At 45.6% G+C, this 21299-nt stretch overlaps 1 protein-coding gene across 2 annotated transcripts in view; it reads right to left on the reverse strand.

The window, feature by feature from the left end:
• Positions 1–20961, reverse strand: part of MRAP2 (melanocortin 2 receptor accessory protein 2) — a 46702-nt gene extending 25741 nt beyond the window's left edge. The window contains exons 1-2 of one of the 2 annotated variants that reach the window (XM_058566863.1): positions 20906–20961; positions 4963–5096 (exon numbers count right to left, since the gene is read on the reverse strand). In XM_058566863.1, the coding sequence (XP_058422846.1) occupies positions 4963–5089 (127 nt within the window). In that variant the 5' untranslated portion in view covers positions 5090–5096; positions 20906–20961. Of the gene's footprint in view, positions 1–4962; positions 5097–20905 lie in introns of those variants that run through there. The other variant, XM_058566866.1, reaches the window with a different exon arrangement.
• Between the last annotated feature and the right edge of the window lie 338 nt (positions 20962–21299).

The following is a 21299-nucleotide window of genomic DNA, read 5'->3' on the forward strand; positions in this document are numbered from 1 at the left end:
AGATGTTTTTAGTACTTTTGTCTTTTGACCTTCATACTAGCTTTATAAGTAGTTGCCCTTTACTATATACTTGCCTTTACCAGTGATACTTTATCTTTGATAATTTTCTTATTTCTATTTATGGTCTCTTCTTTTCCACTTAAAAAAGTCCCCTTTAATATTTCTTCTTCCTCCTTTTTCCTACTTCTCTGTGCTTATTTCTATGTATTAGGTGGATCAGCTATATCTCCGGATCTTGGAAAACTGGCCTTATGTAGGTGATGTCTTATGGGGCCCAGCAGTGTGCTCCTCTCTTTTCACCCATGCCAAGTGCTCCAGGGGTATCCCCTGTGTGGCTGTGTGTGCCCTTCTGCTGTGGTGGGGCCATGATTCTTGTGGGTGTTCAGGTAGGTGGGGCTGGCCCCCAGGCCAGCTGGTTGCAAGGTCCAGCCACATGCAGCTGCTGTGGGTATGCTGTTGAGTGGGGCACGCCTGAGCACGGCTGGTTGCAAGGCCTGGTGGCATACAATTGCTGCATGTTTGCTGGTGAGCAAGTCAGGCACCCAGTGTGGCTGGTTACAGGGGTGGCAGCACATGACTGCTGCTAGCTCACTGGTGGGCAGGGCAGGCCCCCAGTGCAGCTGGCTGTGCATTCCAGCAGTGCACAACTGCCTTGGGCACACTGGTGGATGAGGCAAGCCCCCGGCAAGCCCCCGGTGATGAACTCTTTTATTTTTTGCTTGTCTGGAAAACTCTTTATCTCTCCTTCCATTCTGAATGATAACCTTGCTGAGTAGAGTATTCTTGGTTGTAGGTTTTTTCCTTTCAGCACTTTGAATATATTGTGCCACTCCCTTCTAGCTCTTATGGTTTCTGCCAAGAAGTCAGCTAATAGTCTTATGGGAGTTCCCTTGTACATAACTTATTGCTTTTCTCTTAAAGCTTTTAAGATTCTCTCTTATCTTTAAGGCTTGACATTTTAATTATAATGTGTCTTGGTGTGGGCCTCTTTGGGTGCATCTTGTTTAGTACTCTCTGTTCTTTCTATACCTGGATGTCTATTTCATTCTCCAGGTTAGGGAAGTTTTAAGCTGTTATTTCCTCAAATAACTTCTCTGCCACTTTGTCTCTCTCTTCTCCTTCTGGGGCACTATAATGCAAATGTTAGTTAGCTTCCGATTGTCCCACAGGTCCCTTAAACTTTCCTCAGTTTTTTTTAATTCGTTTTCTTTTTTCCATTCAGCTTGGGTGATAGCCTCTACTCTGTCATCCAGATCACTGATCTGTTCTGTGTCATCTACTCTGCTGTTGATTCCCTCTAGTGAATTTTTCATTTCAATTATTGTATTCTTCAGCTCTGATTGGTTCTTTTTTATATCTTCTAACTCTTTGTTGAAGTTTTCACTGTGTTCATCTATTCTTCTCCTGAGTTCAGAGAGTATCCATATGACCATGACTTTGTATTCTTTATCAGGTAGATTATCTCTGTTTCATTTAGTTCTTTTTCTGAGGATTTGCCTGTACTTTTATTTGAAGCATATTCCTCTGTCTCCTCATTTTTCCTACTTCTCTGTGCTTATTTCTATGTATTAGGTGGATCAGCTATATCTCCGGATCTTGGAAAACTGGCCTTATGTAGGTGATGTCTTATGGGGCCCAGCAGTGTGCTCCTCTCTTTTCACCCATGCCAAGTGCTCCAGGGGTGTCCCCTGTGTGGCTGTGTGTGCCCTTCTGCTGTGGTGGGGCCATGATTCTTGTGGGTGTTCAGGTAGGTGGGGCTGGCCCCCAGGCCAGCTGGTTGCAAGGTCCAGCCACGTGCAGCTGCTGTGGGTATGCTGTTGAGTGGGGCACGCCTGAGCATGGCTGGTTGCAAGGCCTGGTGGCATACAATTGCTGCGTGTTTGCTGATGAGCAAGTCAGGCACCCAGTGTGGCTGGTTACAGGGGTGGCAGCACATGACTGCTGCTAGCTCACTGGTGGGCAGGGCAGGCCCCCAGTGCAGCTGGCTGTGCATTCCAGCAGTGCACAACTGGCACACTGGTGGATGAGGCAAGCCCCCGGCACAGGCCAGCTGTGCAGCCCAGCAGCGTATGACTGTCTCAGGCACATTGGTGAGCAGGGCAGACCCCCGACATGGTGGTGCGTGACTGTTTCAGGTGCATTGGTGGACGGGGCAGATACGCTGTGTGGCTGGAAGGGGTTTAACTACATACTTTCCCAGCGGCTGCCTGAGATTCCGGATTCTAATCAGACTGCATCAGTGGTGGCCATGATCCTGACTTTTGGGACACAGACAGGTCTTAACACATCCTCAACTACTGGTAGCCACTAGGAAAAAAGAAGGTTGTTTGGACAATCATAAAAGTTTGAGAGAGGGACCAGCCCAATGGTGTAGTGGTTAAGGTCGCATGCTCCGCTTCAGCGGTCCAGGGTTTGTGGGTTGAGATCCCAGGTGTGGACCTAGGCACCGCACATCAAGCCACACTGTGGTGGCATCCCACATGCAAAATAGAAGAAGATGGGCACAGATGTTAGCTCAGGGATAATCTTCCTCAGCAAAAAGAGGAAGATTGGCAATGGATGTTAGCTCAGGGCCAATCTTTCTCACCAAAAAAAAAAAAAAAAGTTTGAGAGACAACTAGGAGCTCAGGCTAGGCTGAATGACAAGGTTCATCTCCTACATGAGAGAACTCTGTAAGACTGAAATAAGTGTAAGACTGAAATAAAATAAGTGATTTACCTGATAAAGAGTTCAAAATAACAGTCATAAACACGGAGGGTAAGCTCCCTGAAATCCATCTTGGTGATGATTTTTTGGATTTGACACGAAAGCAAAGGCAACAAAAGAAAAAATAAACAAGTGGGACTACATCCTTCTGCACAACAAAGGAAACCATCAACAAAATGAAAAGGCAACTTATCGAATGGGAGAAAATATTTGCAAACCACATATCTGATAAGGGGTTAATATCCAAAATATACAAGAAACTCATACAACTCAATAGCAAAAAACAAACCCAATTAATAAATGGGCAAAGGATCTATATAGACACTTTTCCAAAGAAAACAGACAAATGGCCAACAAATACATGAAAAGATTCACAATATCACTCATCGTCAGAGAAATGCATATCAAACCCACAATGAGATACCACCTCACACTTGTTAGAATGGCTATTATCAAAAAGACAAGAGGGTAACAAATGCTGGTGAGGATGTGTAGAAAAGGGAACCCTTGCATGCTATTGGTGGGAATGTAAACTGTTACAGACATGGAAAACAGCATGGAGGTTCCTCAAGAAATTAAAAGTAGAACTGCCATAAGATCCAGTGTTCCTAATTCTGGATATATATCCAAAGTAAAAGAAACCATTATCTTGAAGAGATATCTATTCTCCCATGTTCACTGCAGCATTATTTATGATAGCAAAGAACTGGAAACAACCTAAGTGTCCATCAATGGATGAATGGATCAAGAACATCTGAGACAGACATATAGATAATAGAATATTATTGAGCCTTTAAGAAGAAAGAAATTCTGCCATTTATGACAACATGGATGAACCTGGGGGGCATTATGCTAAATGAAATAAGCCAGACCGAGAAAGACAAATACTGCAAGGTATCACTCATATGTGGAATCTAAAAAAATAAAAAAATCAAACAGAGAAACAGAGAGTAGAAAAGCGGTTGCCAAAGGCTGGGGGTGTGGGAAAAGGGAGAATTTGGTAAAAGGGTGCAAACTTTCAGTTACAATATGAATAAGCTCTGAGGATCTAACATACAACATGGTGAGTATAGTTGATAACATTGTATGGTACAATTGAAATTTGCAAGAGAGTACAACTTAAATGTTCTTACCAAAAGAAATAAAATAAAGGGAAATACCTGAGATGATGGATGTGTTAACTAACTGCAAGGGGGGAATCCTTCCACAATGTACACATATATCAAATCATCACTTCGTACATTTTAAATATATTACAATTTTATTTGTCAATGATACCTCAATAAAGCTGAAAAAAAAAATAGAAAGTCCTCCTCGCAGGGGAGCAGCAAGTGGGTGTGAGGGATCATGAATGCCAAGACAGGTCAGAGTGGCAGTGGCCAGGAAATACTACAGGAGTGAAAGCATTTCCTTTGCCACATTTGCATCTCCAATTCTAATCTCTCTCATATTTCCTAATGTGTCCCATTAATTCGAATCAGTTAACCTAAAATTTCTGTAACACTGCAGATGTTCATTCTGAAACAACCAAATATCTCTGGAGTGCTCATGGGGAAACCATGACAGGACCTGGGAGTGGGCAGCAGTTCTTGTTTACTACATCAACTGTACTTAAGAAAACGAAGATGCTTCATGTTGGCCAGTCAGCACTCAGTTATGACTGGAGTTGAACAGTAACTTTTCACAGAACTATATTTCCTTGCTCTGTGCTGGATCATTAACCACTCCAACAACACGAAGCACAATTCAGGCCTATAACAGAGTTAGGAATGGTCGCAGGCTACTCTTGTCCAACACTATGAACACACACACAGAGACTGCTCTCCACGGCTCCAGAAAACCAATGGGGCCGAAAGAATGCCCTTGACCAAGTGTTACAAAAGAAGGTTCTTCAAATAATAGTGCCAGATTTTATTTTTGCACACATTTTTTATCGCCCAAATGTTCACACTGTTTGGGAGAGCTGGAATCGTTAATGCTTTAAAAAATATCTCAATTTGAGAAGGACATTGATTTATATTCCCCCACTAAGAGAATCTTTCATGTTCTTTGCCACTCAGAATCACCAAGGCCCTCATGTAACACCATCCCTGAGCAATCAGCTTGTGTTTGGAGGGGGTGTTTTCTGGGGTTTTGGGGTAGAGGACAGAGTTCTGTAAAAAAGATAGAATGTTCAGGAAAAGTAATCACCGGGGATTTCACAGGTTTAGACAAATACATATTATACTCACAACAGGGAATTCTATAAGACTTACATTTATGAGCCTTCAGTCCTTCAAAGGACACTGGTCCGATCTCATAATACTCATATTCCCAGGTGTAGTCAGAATTAGATGCAGATTGCTGGGACGTTCTGTTGGAAATTGACCTCTGGGCAGACATCTCCACCCTGCACAAATGGAAAAAGGCATGAGCTGAGCCTGTTAATCCATGCGAGACTGCACAGGAACCCTAACTGCTCTTGACCACATTCAGGAGCTCAGCAGGCAAAGGCCTCAGGGGGTCCTACCCGCTGGGTCAGCAGAGGCCCTCACTGGCTGCCCGTGCCTCCTACCATGTGGCCATTATTTTCTCTTATCTCTCCACTAGACTGGAATGTATTTGACACCAGACACCATGTCTTCTTTCGTTGTTGTCCCCAGAACTTAACCCAGTGCTTGCCACATAATCAACTTTCAATAACTGATGAAAGAAGGAAGGGAAGGAGGGAGACAATACATCAAAACCTCTGAGCTTACAACTTCAGCCTCATCACCGATAACTGCACGAGTATGTAAAGAGCCTACAAAGAATGAATAAAATCAGTATCAGAAGTGAACTAGCTCAGTACCTAACTATTGAGCAACTATCTATTCAGCATCTATCTATTCTAATGAAATGGGGTGGAGAAAAGAGAAGTGAGCAACAAAAATCACATAATATGAGAAGATCCTCAATGAAAGTCCAAATCTTGGACACTGTTTGTTCCTGAAATTTGTCCTATTTTCAGGATGTCCCAAATATCTTCTTTGTGATGATTTTAGATTAAAAAACTCTAATTTCTTTGAGAGAAGATGTTGCACTGTGCAGCATGGATGCCAAAGATGACAAGTGAATAGAGCCAGTATTCAAAACTGAGCATCTACCATGTGCAAGACACTGAACATTGTGGGACAGAAGGAGATGCTTGAGACACAGCCCAGGACCTCACAGACCTTCCCTTATACTGGAGAAAGAATACAAATTGACAAATAACAGTAATATAAGGGGAAATTTGAATGAAATACCAACCAATAGCAAGATTCACTGAGCAGTCACCACCACTGGGTCCCACCCACCAACAGCTTTCTGAAGTTCCCCTTCACCCACCTACCACAGGTCAGTATCACTCAGCGCCATCTCTAGGGCACAACCCCCAGGGAAGCTGAAACAAAATCACCACCAACCCCTCTGCCCCAAGGCATGAGTCTTACCTTTCCCTCTCCCTTTCTCCCCTATTCCCAGTCCTGGACCACACAGAAACAGATCCCAACCCCTCGGCATCATCGTTCAAAAGATGGTGTGCTCCGATCCAGAGACGCATGCCAGCATCAGAACTGGAGTCTGACTCTCAGCGCCCAGCCAGACCAATCATTCCTCAAAGGTAGAAGAGAAAGCACCAATTCTCATTTGGGAAAGAAAGCTACACAAATTTTAAGAAAAGCTGACCTTTAAGTAAATTTTCAGCTACCTTTCTAATGCCAGCACAAAAATAACATAAAACTATTACCACAGTATCATCTTTGGCCTTTCTATTAGTTGAACAAGAGATTATTTCACTCAACGATGGAGTAAATTTCCTCAGGAAATGAAAATTAACAACTCAAACCCATGAAGCACTATCCTCATTCATGAGCACTTCCTCCAGAAAAAAGAATTGTGTGAGAGAGGGGAGTAGCTCTTCAGTTGTAGGGTTCAGAGACAGTGGAGGATTAGGATAAACAGAGTTGCCCTTTGAGAATGTTAAGAATTTCACACTGTGCAGGAAAAGGCACTGGATGTGAAGTTGGAAGGCCAGGGTCTTCATCTTTGCTCTACCTCCATTTGCTATGTGACCGGGCAAGACATTCATCTCTCCCAGCCACATTTTCCTCATCTGCAAAAGTGATCATCCTGACTGTGTGAAGATGCTGCTGTCAGGAAATGGTTCTGGCTACAGCCACTAGTAGACACCATCATTACCCACCTGGCCCACTTCTCCAGGCTCCTACCTGGTTTTTCTGCTTCTACTCTTATGAACCCATTGTGATCCATTCTCCACACATCAGCCAGTGACCTTTTAAGAGACAAACTGCCCTTTTCACTCCTCTGCTTAAGACTTTTAGGCTTCCCATTAGTCTAAGGACAAAGTCCAAAATCCTTAATATGTCCTACAAAGTCATGACTTGGGCCTTGCTGTTCCCTTTTATCTCGCCTGTACCCTCTCAAAGTGCACTTGCACTCCTTGCAGTTCCTCAAATGCTTCATGTTCTCCGTGAGCTGCACACATGCTGTGCCCTCTGCAGGAGTGTGCTTCCTCCCACCCCATCCTAACCCATTCCTCCTTCCCCGCAGTCTCCCATCAACTACGTCGGAGTTGGAAAATCTGGCCCACCACCTGATTTTGAACAGTCTGCAAGTGAAGAATGTTTTTGCATTATTTAATAGTTCAAAAAAAATCAAAAGAATATTGCACGACATGAGAAAATTATATGAAATTCGAATATCAGAGTCCATAAGTAAAGTTCTATTGGAACACAGCCACCTTTGTTTGTTGTTGTATTTTTATGGCTTCTCTGGTGTTACAACAGCAGAGCTGAGTAGTTGCAACAGAGATAGTGTGGTGCAAAAAGCCTAAAATATTTACTTTCTGGTATTTTGCAGAAAAAGTTTGCCAACACCTCCTCTAGAGCCATGGAAAAAAACATGATTTAAATGAAGACGATAACAGTGCCTACTTCACGAGTTGCTATAAAGATCAAATGTGATGTTGTATGAAATATGAGTAGCCAGGACCCAGGTTAAGATCAATAACTAGTAGCCAGCACTATTATTACGAGCTAAGAAATGCAAGTCTGGGATAGAAAAGCCTAAGCTTGTTCTTCAGACACCACCAACCGTCCTGTCAGCCAATTCCTATCAAATTCACCATGGGGTTCATTGATCTATGTGCTCTAGACAAATGAATAAAATTATAATAAAAAATAACTCAAAAGGCATTTGTTTAGATGGTTTAAAAGTTATAATAAGAAACATGTACATCATGGGATTCATGCTGTTCCACCAAGTCAAAAATATGGTAATAATCTCTTTCTTTTTTTAAGAAGAATAAGATGAAGTCTGGTTGGATCATATTACTTTTATTGGAAATCAGCATTACAGCCAATGTAGTAAGCAGAGCAGAGGGAGGCACTAGGCTTCATCTAGTACCAAAATAAATAACAGAAAAATAGCAAAAGTACATAAAACAATGAAGAAAATAAAGATGGGAGGGTGTATTCCATCCTCTGTCTGAGCAGCACTCTCATGGCTATGCTGTTCTCCACGTCTCTAGACAGTGATGACCCCCGTCTGTGGCCGTCCGGGCCCATGGGACCAGCAGGTCTTCCAGTATTCTTTTGGCCCAGAAAGAACCATTACCACCACCCTCGCAGGGCCAGCCAGGACCTAGTAAATAAAATATATCTGTAAAGGAGTCAGGTATCAAGAAATATCAAACACTTACCCACCACAGAGAAAGTGTTTTTTTACTCCTTCTTTTTCTCTCCCTTCCACTATTCATGTTCACCTAAATGAACTATTTAGAGATGGATAGAGACCAAAGGGTAATGAAAGTCACATGTGCAAAGGTCCTGAAAGTTGAAGGCCATCCTTTAGGAGAGGAGCAGAGCCCTGACAAATACCTGGAGACAAGAGTGAGTGAATAACGGAGCCAGCCTACTCAAGGTTCTCCAGGGAAGCCAAATGCTAGATGACCTCTCCCAGAGCAGCCACCATGTTGGCAGCCTTCAGTAAAAGGCTATTTCCTCTCAGTTCTTGAATCCCAAAGACAGTCTAGAAGAAAGAACCTCTGGCCTCTCCTTTCAAGCAGTCACCTAGCACCCTTGAAAAAAATCCATGAGGCAATATTTATTCAAGTTTCAAATTAATCATCTTGGGCCATCAAATGCACAAGGAGCACAACAAACAGAAGCCTGTAGTATTTGTATAGCATCCATGATTGAAGCCCAGGGCTGCCTGTGTGAGCTTTGCAGAAGCATAGCTGGCACTGTTTCACCATTTGGAAACTGCCAGCATGTCTGGGTAGCAGCCCCCAGAGTCTGATATTCTCACCACAATGAGGAACGTCTGGGCCATAACACATAGGGAGGGAGAGACGGTCTGGCACCAGGGCGAGGCTGTGGGGTGGGGGGCAGGGTGGAAGCAGGCAGCTGCTGTCCCCTGAGCACAGCAAACAGGAAATGCAGAGCTCAGGGAACAGCTGCCTTCTGCGCCTCTGCTGCTCCTAAGCATCTCTCGGAGATTTTCTCAATGTCGGATTTCTTCATAATATTAGCATCATTAAAAGTAACTTCTTCCAGAGGAAACATATCCTAAACAAGCTTCCTGGAACAGGAGAGAGACTATCTGCTCTTTTGAGCAGCTGAAAGCACCCTTGCCAACGACAATAATGAAAAATTGTGACTGCACCTCAAAGCCACACCTGAAAAGGAAGTCTACCTTTTGCAGGTGTACACAGGGTAGTTTAAGCCAACTTAGAGGGTAGGGGAGAGAGGGAAGATCTCAACCCCAAACAAAGAAAGCATGATTAGCAGGCCCCAGACACCTTTCAAGGCTGCCTAAACACACTCCCTCTGCCATCCATGTTCCCAACACTTTCATCCTATCTTCCGAATGTCCAATCTTTCCTCCTCCAACCCAGCTTCCCACACACTCCTGGGCACTCTCTTCCCTTCTTAGAGACAGGTCAAGCAATTCTTTCCACCTCCCCGAATTTGGGGAGAAGTACAGGGACATGGAACCTTCTATATAGTGAATAAAGGCTCTTCAACAATATCCTCAGTGAGTTATGATGGATACACACTGCAAGGGGGCTGTTTCCTTGGAAGTGGACAACCTTTATTTCCATGTTTAGGGGTAACCATCAGCAGATGAGTTTTCCAAGTGACCACCAACTCAGGCAAAAGATGCCCACAGACCGTGAAAAATAAGCATGCACACACATACACATGCACACAACTGGCAGCACAGCCAGAAAGAACAGCCAGAAAGGCACTCTAAGAAGCTGCCAGCCAATGCCACAGATCCAAAGACCCAGGGTGACCAGCCTGTATGGAGGAAGAAGACCTAATGACCCATTCAGATTTGAGATCAAAATTCCCAAATGCAGTCTTTCTATCTCCTTTCTCTTTAATCCTCTAACTTCAGAAGTGGGCATGCCACCCAGGACACCAACCTCTATTCTGGCCTGGGCCATAAAGGTCTCATTAGTTACCTGATCTCATGTCTTGCTTCCTCCTATTCCCAGGAACAACTGTCCCCAAAACAGCACAGAGAAGTCACCCTCTTGACCCATCACCCAGTCTCTCTCCAGGAAAGGCATCTGAGAAAGCGAAGGTGAAGTCTGGCCAGGCTGCACTCTGCAGGCTAAGAAGCCTGAGTCAGAACTTCAGAATCACAGCTTTAGAAGCTTAATTCCCTCATTGCACAGAGGTGTGACCAGGTACCCAAATCACAACTGACGGTGCACTCAGCTTACCCGTATCCGGGTGGGTAGGACCACACAGAGATCAAATGAGAGACTGCACAGTTATGAGTCGGGCTTACGGTTGGACCAGCCAGCTGGATATTCCTAAATCATTTCTATAAGGCAACACATCCAACAAGGAATCATACTTGACCCTGTAAAATCAGATCTTTGCTGTACACCATAGTACAGACTCTGAAAGGACTGCACGGACCAATCCTCTAGTGGCCTTCTCTTTCCTCTGCTCTCTCTTCTGTAAGTACCAATGGGGCAGGGTCCTCCCCTGCTTTGCTCACTGCTGTATTGCCAGCAACTCACACAAGGCCCGGCTCACAGCAGACGTGCAATAAATACTTGTTTGAATCAGTTTCTCATAATGTGGAGAAGCACAAAATCTTTCACTCTCTTTCTCAATTCTGAACCTGAGAGCAGAGCTCTCCCATTCTAACAGAGACTTCCGTTGAACACTGAGAACGTCATGCTCTCATAGGGAGAAAACAGCCCAGAAAGAAGCCGTAGAACCTCCGTTTGGAGAGGATTTCCTGAGAATAGATGAGGCACGGCTCCGAGATGTGTGTGGGAGCAGGCACACTGCCCCCAGCCACCACACCATGGCCCCAGCTCGCACATTCAGGAAGCTGGGTTTTCACGCTCCTCCGGGGGTGAGGAAGCCCTGATGAACTGAGTCACACTGACCAAGTATAGGAGAAGGATTTATAACCAGATCATCAGTTTGTTGAATTACAATAAGGAATAAAATGTCCAAGCAGATCAGAGCACATGTTTTACACGTCTGGGAAACAAAATTTAAGATTAGAAGATTAGCTGCTGAATGTGGAATCAGGGCAAAGGAGTTACATAACACGATAAAACAGGGCTCCACTCCTCGACCCCACCACACATGTGTCAGGATGCTGTGCAGCTGTCTCGTACCCCAATATGAATGCCTTGTTGTAGCCACAAAATGAGGCCACTCCCATGGTGGAGTTAGGGTCCCCACCACAGAAATGTCATAGGGTTAACTCCTGCCTCTTTCTGGACCTTGCTTTTCTTGGTCTGGTCTTCAAAAAATTCCAGGCACATTGAAGACACCAGTGGAATCTCAAGTCGACCACGCTGTCACAGTTAGGTTTTGCCGGTTCCCATTGCTGTCTATTTATTTTTGCTCTATTTCTGAGGCTTCAGGAAAAGAATGTTCAAAAGTACTACTACAGTCAAGTCAAAGAACCAACTCTCAAAAAGCAGTGCATCATAATGAGATACCACTTCACACCCATTAGGATGGTTATCATAAAAAAAAAAAAACAACAAAACACAAAATAACAAGCGTTAGCAAGGATGTAGAGAAATTGGAACCCCTGTGTGTTGCTGGTGGGAATGTAAAATGGTGCAGCTGCTACAATTATACGACAGTATAGCAGTTCCTCAAAAATTTAAGCATGGAATACCTTATGATTCCACCTCTGGGTATATGCCCAAAAGAACTGAAAGCAGGGCCTCCAACAGATATTTGTACCCCAAGGTCCATAGCAGCACTATTCACAATAGCCAAAAAGTAGAAGCAATTCAAATGGACATTGGCAGATGAATGAATGAACAAAATGTAGTACGTACATGCAATGGAATACTATTAGCCTTACAAAGGAAGGAAACTCCGACGCACGCTACAACATGGATGAACCTTCAAAACATTATGCTAAGTGAAATAAGCCAGACCACAACAACAAATATTGCATGATTCCACTTACATGAAGTACTTAGAGTAGTCAAATTCGTAGAGACAGAAAGTAGAATGGTGGTTACCAAGCACCGGGAGGAGAGAATGGGGAGTTATTGTTTAATGGATACAGAGTTTCAGTTTGGGATGATGAAAAAGTTCTGGAGGTGAATAGTGGTGATGGGTGCAAACATGCAAGTACTTAACGTCACTGTGTTGTACACTTAAAAATGGCAAATTTTGTGTTATGTATATTTTACCAAAATAAAAAAGTTCTAAAAAATTTTTTAAATAAGAAAATAATAATAATAAAAATCAGCACTTCCCAATGTACTTGGTTGGGGGGGTTGGCAGAGGGTAACTGAGAGCTCCTCAAAGCAAAAGACCACCCCAGGGGACAAAAGATGGTGCCGGGACACCCAGGCACCCTCCCCATGTGGGTTCCTCCTCACGGCCAACCTTCAAGGATCCATGTGGTGATTCCTTGCCACGTAAAAGGAATGCTCGGTCTAGGCTGTGAGGAATCACCCTTCTCTACACCAGGGAGAAGTTGGGAGAATATTGTGCTGTACCAGCCACAGTCCTCTCAGCCTGACTAGTCCTGGAAACACACTGACTGCTTCCCAAACTCTCCTTTTGACAAGCTTCACCTCTGTTGTCCTTGTCATTAGCCCACCTCCCTTCAGCATAAGTCCATTACAAGTTGTTATTCCAAAGCTTCCAAGGCCTTCTCATGGAACAAGTTTCAAGTCAGCTGCTTCCCAATGACAGAGAAGAAGTGCCTTAATCTCACAAAACTGGCTCCAGTCTCTGGGAACGTTTTCTGGAGACCAGCTAGATCTCACGGACCTGGAAAATAGGGTTGCTGACATTTTGATTTTGCCAAGTAAAGTTTTAAAAACTATCATTAACAATTACCATTTTATAGACAAAAAGTCATATTAAACACCCTCCAAGTAGGGGAAATATAATCTCACAGTAAAGGCAGTCCTCTGCAAGAAAGGAGAGGGGCAGTCTGACATCAATCTTTCCACAGCAAGCAGATACTTCCATGCATCTGCATTACCTTACTTCTGTCCACTGCATTTACATGACGGCTACCTGAAATGGCTTAATTATTCACTGTCTCTGAAAGCAAAGGAAAAGGACTGAAAGAAATGTATGTGGTAAAATTTCCTTCCGGGGGCCGGCCCTGTGGCATAGCAGTTAAGTGCACGTTCTCCGCTACTGGCAGCCTGGGTTCGGATCCTGGGTGCACACTGACGCACTGCTTGTCAGGCCATGCTGTGGCGGCGTCCCATATAAAGTGGAGGAAGATGGGCACAGATGTTAGCTCAGGCCCAGTCTTCCTCAGCAAAAAGAGGAGGATTGGCATGGATGTTAGCTCAGGGCTGATGTTCCTCAAAAAAAAAAAAAAAAAAAATTCCCTTCCAGAGCTACGATTCTGTAACTTGATAAACAACAGGTTGCTTTCCACTTGCATCATAAACTCAGTAGTGTGTGTCTATTTGTACAAATTGTGTGTTTGTTGTTATTGTTGTTATATGCCATCCAGTTGGCTCTGACTCCCGACCTATGAATGAGTGATGATCACAATGCGTGTGTGTGTGTACATGGGTGTATATATAAAGTGCAATATAGATATGGTGGTGTTATGGGCTGAACTGTGTCCCCCCAAAATTCATATATTGAAGCCCTAACCCCCAGCACCTCTGAACGCAGCTGTATTTGGAGGCAGGGCCTTTAAAGAGGTAATTTAGTTAAAATGAGGTCATATGGGTGGACCCTAATCCAAGCTAACTGGTTCCTTATAAGGAGACAAGGACACAGAGAGACACCAGGGGCACCTGTGCCCAGAGGGATGACCATGTGAAGAGGCAGCAAGAGGGTGACCATCTGCAAGCCAAGGAGAGAGGCCTGGAACAGACCCTTCCCTCACAGCCCTCAGAGGAAACCAACCCTGCTGACACCTTGACCTTGGACTCCCAGTCCCCAGAACTGTGAGTAAACACGTTTCTGTTGGGTAAGCATTCCAGTCTGTGATATTTTGTTATGGCAGCCCTAGCAGACTAACAGAGCTGCTGAAATTAATGTTTAAAAACCAATATTCTCTTTGATGAATTAATTAGAAAAACTGTCCTAGAAACGCCACTAAAAATGACTGACTATACCGATCACTCTGTCATTAAACAACAAATATATTTTTGGAAAGAAAACCATTTTCAAACTGCCATTAATCTATCCCATTACATGCCGTCTTCAACAAAGACATTTATTACATTCTCATCAACATGTCCTTCAAGGAGAAAGAACTCTAGTACAGGGGCATTAAGAAAGGGAGGGCTCATAATGGCACAGGAACCTGGGAGGGGCCGGCAAAGATGGACCTCTGAGCCTTTGCCCACTCTATTCCACCTGCCAGCCTGGACTGCCATCTGCCTCCTCTCCTTTCCTGCCTACCTCTGAGGGCAGGGCTCGGTCACCCCTCCCCCCTTGGAGTCCTGTCCAACTACTTCAGCCCATGAGGACTCTCTCCCTTTTCTCAAATCCCGTCACCTGATTACTTGAATCTCTCATTTTAATAACGAAAGAGTATAAATCAGACTCCCTAAGGATCAGACTTTGTCTCTCACTGACCCCTCACACTGATTTATCCAGCTGTTATTATAAAGCAGCAAGGCTAGGTGAATTACCACTTTCACGGTACTAGGAAAACAACCCCCTTTCCGTTTTAATTAGTGGAGTTTTGAAACACTCTGCACAATAAGACGGAGGAGAGTGAGATTGGCCTCTCTTAAATCATTTTAAGGATGATTTGGCAAACAAGCCTGCTTTGCATTTATTTCTCATGGTGTGTGTCTTAAGCAGCACACACTGCTCTTTACAGCCCAGAGCTGAATCATTCTCTCCACAAACAAGCAAAAAGGAGAAGGATGGGGTATTTCAATCTCTGTTCCACAGAAAAGGAAATTTAAACTAAAGCAGTGGTTCATTTAAGAGCCCGAGAGAGAACCGCAGGAAAGCTACACTTACTAATGATCATCTTGTCCTCTCAGGTCTGGGATTCTTAAACCAGGACGTGTATATTTCCTAGTTCCTCCACCCAGTCCCCCCCAACCACCACCTTAGGACAATCCCTGATTACAAGCAAACCAGAGCCTGGTGAAGCGAGGGCACCTCAGGCTCCAGGCACCCTGGGGCCTCCTCGACTCGCAGGGAGGGGCCCGGCCAGAAGAGAGCCAGAGAGGGCCTTGTAAAGCGAGGGGCAGAAGGTCCCCCTCTGCTTGCCTAGGACTGAGGATGCCAAACAGCCACCAAAGTCTTGGCCCCACCTGGTTCATTCTCCTGGAGCATCAATTTTAAGAAAAGACTTGGAGGATTTATTTTTTTATATTAAATAAATACAGATATGTTACAGAGTAAACTGCAAATATCAAATGAACGTTCAAGATAAACATATACTTGCTTCTGGCAGCCTTGGCCTCTGCTTCGGACTCCCAGAACTATGGGGTAACTCTCCTTTCTACCCAAGGTAATTTAGTGGAAATATTAAAGAATAACTGGTGGGAATATATGTAGGTTTACATGACACAGTTTCCAAAACTTTAGATCTTCATCTTAAATTTGTTTCTTTCATTTTTTTAATACAAGATAGAATTATATTTTCTGGGACAATCTACACAAAGGTTTGGAGAAAGACAGGTGATGTTTACAACAACATATCCTTATTCATCTCCTAATTTTTCTTTCTCGATCAACCAGGCAACTTCCAAGCCAAGCCGCAGGAAGCAGCTCCCTCAGCCGCCCACCTTCGCCTTTAGTTGCTGTTTTTGTTGTTACCAAGAACGTGCACAAGGAAAACAAGCGACAAACCCACCTGTGAGGAGAATGATTATTTGAAGCTTATAAATTATTTTCACTTGAAGGGTTACAAAATTTACTAATGTTCTCTAGTCAGGCGAAAATGGCACAGACTTGAGCAACAATTAAACCCAGACTTTAACATCCATAATTTTAGCATCTCATAAAGAGCTTCTCAACTTCGGCTTTCTCACTTCCCATCTCAGCAATACCATCACATCTGCAAGGAAGGAGAAGCAAAAATGCATTCCTCTCTCTTTCCAATAGGACTAAGCACTGCTTATACTCCAGTCAAGAAAAAAAATCACTTTGCACCCCGAAATAAGCCAAAAACAACATGACCATCCAATCTGGAAGTTGGTCCCCAAAACAATAAAACCTTGAACATGTCCCATAAGCCTGGACTCCCTAGAAAAAAAACCAATTTTTTCCCCGACTGTTTGCTATGGCGATGTCTGAAGATAAGTCACAGCTTTGGGGAATATGATAACCGTGTGAGAAAGTTGTTTTCGACCATGAACAACAGACTAATGTACACTTCAGAACTCTAGTCATTTTATGGGTATTTTCCTTCAAGTATTTATTGTGTTTTTGTTTGAGGAGCCAGTCTTCTGAAGCCCGACCCCCTTGCACTCTGGGCAAGTAAACATTTTCTTTCCTTTTCTAAACGCTCCTACCCCCAAGTCTTCCTTTGCCTGAAGTACAAGTAACATCAAGCCAGCAGACTGCTACTGTGTACTATTTCAGCCCAAGCATATAGCACCCATAATCTGAGCTGGCACAACCGGGGGACCTGATCAAATGTCAATTTTATTTTTCTCATCCACTGCCCTTGAAGTGCATTCAGTGGATTCATCCTCCCTGTCCTCAGACAAACACCTGAGCAGATCCCATGACCTTTCTGCTCAGGTAACCACTTGGAAGTCCCCAAAGAATTAAAATGTGCTGTCTGGAAATAAAAGAAACTCCAACCTGGTTCCAGCATTAAATCTGCTGCCCTATCCCAGCTAGGTCCTGCGGCATGCTGGTCTCCTGTAGGGACTCGGGGATGGTTGCCCTCTTTTCTCTCTCTCCACCTTATGCCCAACTGCTGGCCAGTTTCTCACCCCTCCAAGATCAAAGCAGGAGGATGTGACGGTATTAACCATCCTCAAACACTCTATTTGTGGGTGCTTTAGTGATATTCATTTTCCCTCTCCTGCTCGCTCACTCCTACATTAGCCTCTGGATTTCTGGGAACTCTAGCTGCTGGGGTGCCCTCGCTCTTGGGCAGAACTTAGAGCAGCCCCAGGCCAGCTCTCTCTCCCAAATGGCCCCACCTGGGCCTCAGGAAATCTGCAGGCATCCTTTGCCCCAACAAATTTCGGGAAGGCAGGTGATCCTGTTGTCCAAGCCACCACGTGAGCCCTAAATGCAGGAAACACATGTACAGCTCAACTAGTGGTCCCATGAAGGCCCCCTTCACTGGGTTTGGGATGAAAGAAGTGACAACAGATCTCTCTGAAGAAATCTCTTTAACAAAGCCTCCTCTGTCAATGCTTATATTCTTGAAGAGGCCAGTGGGGTTCATGAGTGATGAAAAAGGTCTCAAATATCTGCCTTGAAATTTCTACTTGGTAGTCTAGCACTTTCCTTTGGAATTTCACATAACTTGAATGTGTGCCTCAGTCAAAACTTCAATTTAGTACCTATGTATACATACATACATACACACGCACACACACAGACACAAGTGTTTAGGATAGACTGTTAATTTCCAATTATTTTTACTCATATCTAATAAAATTGAAGAATTTGAGCACTGACAGGAGCAGAGGTCTAAAATTCGACACCTCCCTCAGCGAGTGGGGAATCCCCTCCCCAGTCCTCACAGGCAATCACCCAGCATTGGCTTGATCTGCCGCTAAGAACAAACCTACTTCCTCTTCCTCAGATATCTGAGGACTGGCCTCATACCTGGCCAAGGCTCCTCTCTGAGGTTAAACACTTGATGTTCCTCGCATGGTCTGGTGTTCAGACTCTCATCAACCAGGTCACCTCCCTCTGGATACCCTGAAGTTGGTCCCTGTCCTCTAGATAGGGGTCACCAGAATGGATGCCGAGTAGAGTGAAGCCTGGGCTCCTTTGATTGAAACACCACAGGTCGGAGGTAGAGGGTAGTGGTTAAGGGCCCAGGTTCTAATCCCAGCCCTACTACTTACTGGCTATGTAACCTTGGACAAAGTACTTAATCCCTCTGTGCCTCAGCCTCTTCATCTGTTAAAACGGGAATGGTGATATTTATATTCCCTACTTCATCGAGTTGTTACAGGGATTGAGATAAAATTGTGAAACACTCATAACTATGCCTGGCACATAATAAGCACCACGCATATGTCTATAAAAGAAGGCAATCCAAGTTTGCTAATGCAGTTATTTCACACTACGGGTCATTCAGGGCTCAGCGCGCCATTGAAACCCCCAGGTTTTTTCTTTCACATGAACTGCAGCTCAGCGGGGCCCCGCCATCCTTTACTTTTTTAATTGACTCTTTGAACCTAAATGCAGAACTAGATCCTCAACTCTACTGTGAGCTCAACATTCTTGTATTATCTCTTGTCCAGATGTAAAAGGGGTCTCACAGAGTATTCTCCCAGACCTGCAGCTGCCACAGCTCTGATAAATGTCCCCTCTATGTCTTTCTCTTAATGCGTGATATCAAGGAGAAACAGGGACGGGAAAAAGCCCTGTTGTATGTCCACTCTTCCCCCACCTTTTCTTTAGCGACAGGATGAGACTTCATAAAATGCCTCTGCAAAGGCAGGACACATTTGAGATTGGCCATGATAGGGGAGGGGGCAGTGACTGAACTATTTGTAGGTCCCTAGCTTGGGGAACCTCCGTTTGTAAAACGTAAACAACAGCCACCCAGCTGCGAGGACGAAAGAGACCATGCAATGGAAAGCACCTAGTCAAGTTACTGTCACATGGAAGACATCAAAAGGTCAACAATAATGATCCACAGATGAATTCTGACTGGCAAAACACCTCAGCATCTGCAGCCCTAGAGACATGGGGAGGAGGAAGGCTACATTTTCCAGAATGTGTGGATGATATAATTTGCAAGGTAAAAGATGACCCCCACTGTGAGCACAGTGGGGTCAGCCTGGAGGCAGCCAGGGATAGGTATGCACACTCATGCAGAGGCAGCAGGATAAACAACACAGAACACACACACACACACACACACACACACGTTTCACAAAACAATACTTACCTTTGCACATACAACACACTCATGTTTTCTCTTCCTTCTGTTGACTTTCATGTTTTAAAAACCACTGGTGCAACTCACTACACTGATGTCATCCCCCTAATGAGTCATAACCCACATCTGAAAAACAACGGATATGGCATGCCCCAATCTACAGCCCAGTAGATTGCTAGAAAAGAGAATGAAGTTAGTTTGCCATAAATTGTCTTGGTAAATCCTTTCCTAATAGTCTTGAGCTGTCTTCTTTAAGAACTCGTTCTGGAATGTTGCCAGGATTCAGCGTTTCCCTCTTTTGAGAAGTCTGCTGGCTCTGCTCTCATCTCTGCTGCCTGCTCCACGGGAACTGTGAACCGGCTCACTGCTCTAAGTTGCCTGTTTTTTGGGTCTTGAATGATCCAGCCCAGTTTACAGCTTCAAGACCCTCTGAACGAGGTTTGGGCTGGCCTTCTCATTTTGAAAAGAAAGAAATCCACTGGGAGCAACTCTACCTTCTCCTGTCACCTGTTAATATCACCTCGTCTTCCATAAACCCTGGATGATTTCCTGATCAGAACAAAACTCCCTGTTGTGGGCTCCCCAGCCATGGCGGCCTCTTGCAGGCCCAGGCCACTTTCCTGCCTGTGTTCCTGGAGATGCGCCCCGTGTGATGTACCTGAGGGACACCAGCCTCACAGTCCTAGTTTCCAGGCCCCTACCCTCACTAGTATTAACCAGGGCACTCAGCTTGGAAAACTTATTTAATATCTCAACTTAATATTCTTCACGTGTAAACTGGAAGTACTACCACTTACCTTCGAGTTTTCATGAGAATTAATTTCTATATGGGAGTTCTCTCCTCCCTGGAGTAGCACACTTTCCCCCAAGCTCCCTTCGCTTTCAGAGCACTACTGAGTGTTTCCTTGTCCTCAGATTAAATCCAGAGTATTAACCGGGACTCCCCGTGTGAACTGCTGCAGAAAGCACGCCTCAAAACAAGTTCCTAACGAGGGGACTCTGTCTTCCTTAATTAATTACACAGAGAGGATAGACACGGGAGAGAAACCAAACCGTTATTTCTCTCTAATCAGTACAACGATCTGCGGGCACGCTCCCCAGTGCGAACAAAACGAATTAACAACGCTCAGGGCAGGGATCAGTCGGAGACCCCGGGCCACCGCAGGGGGCGCGCACCGGGGCCAGACGACAGCGCGTTTCGCCCGGGCGGGCAGAGTCCTCCGGCTCCCGGAACGGCTCCCGGCAGCCGGGCACAGCGCGGCGGGCAGGCCAGAGCGGGAAAGTTTTCTCCAGGCCGGCAGGAGGTGGCACCCGGCCCTCCCAGCGGATGGGAGGAAAGACCCCAAGCCCCGAGCGCCACGGCTTCGAGCTCTCCGGACGCCCTCTGGCGGGACACGCGCATCAGCTGCTGCGAGGAAGGTTTTCAACTCGGGTGCTCCCCATGGGGTCCCCACTCTTCCCCGGGGCCCCCTCAACCCCAGTCCTCCCCTTCCCACTCCCATCCAACAAACAAATCCCAACTAAACACTGCCCCCCAACCCAAGCACGCACGACGGCCTCCGCCGGAGCCGCACGCCCCCCGCGCCCTGCTTCGCGCGGCCCCGGGCGCCCCGGCCCGCCCGCGGTTACCGGCTGGCGCGCCCCGGCCCACGGGCGCCGCTGCTGCGATCCGAGCTCGGTGCCTGAGCGCCGCCGGGGCCGGCCGGGCGCTCCCGGCGCTGCGGCGCGGCGGGGACGCGCGCGCCCGACCTGCCGCGGAGGAGGGGGCGGCGCGGGGGCGCGGGGGCGCGGCGGCGGGAGGAGGAGACCTCGGCAGAACCCTGTGCTGCTCGCGCGGCCGGCGCTCGCAGGCCGGAGCGCAGCCTGCCGCCAGCACAGCGAGCAGTCGGAGAGAACTGTTTGCCCTCCCGGCTCTGCAGTGGGTCCCTCAGGCCAGCTTTGGTAACAGGAGCTCGTGAGCTGAGCGAGAGGGAGTGGGCAGCATGACGGAGATTTATGAGAAGTCCTCAGCCTTGGGTTCAAG

This window comes from Diceros bicornis, chromosome 23 (assembly GCF_020826845.1).
Source record: "Diceros bicornis minor isolate mBicDic1 chromosome 23, mDicBic1.mat.cur, whole genome shotgun sequence".
In the NCBI taxonomy this organism is placed as follows: Eukaryota; Metazoa; Chordata; class Mammalia; order Perissodactyla; family Rhinocerotidae; genus Diceros; species Diceros bicornis.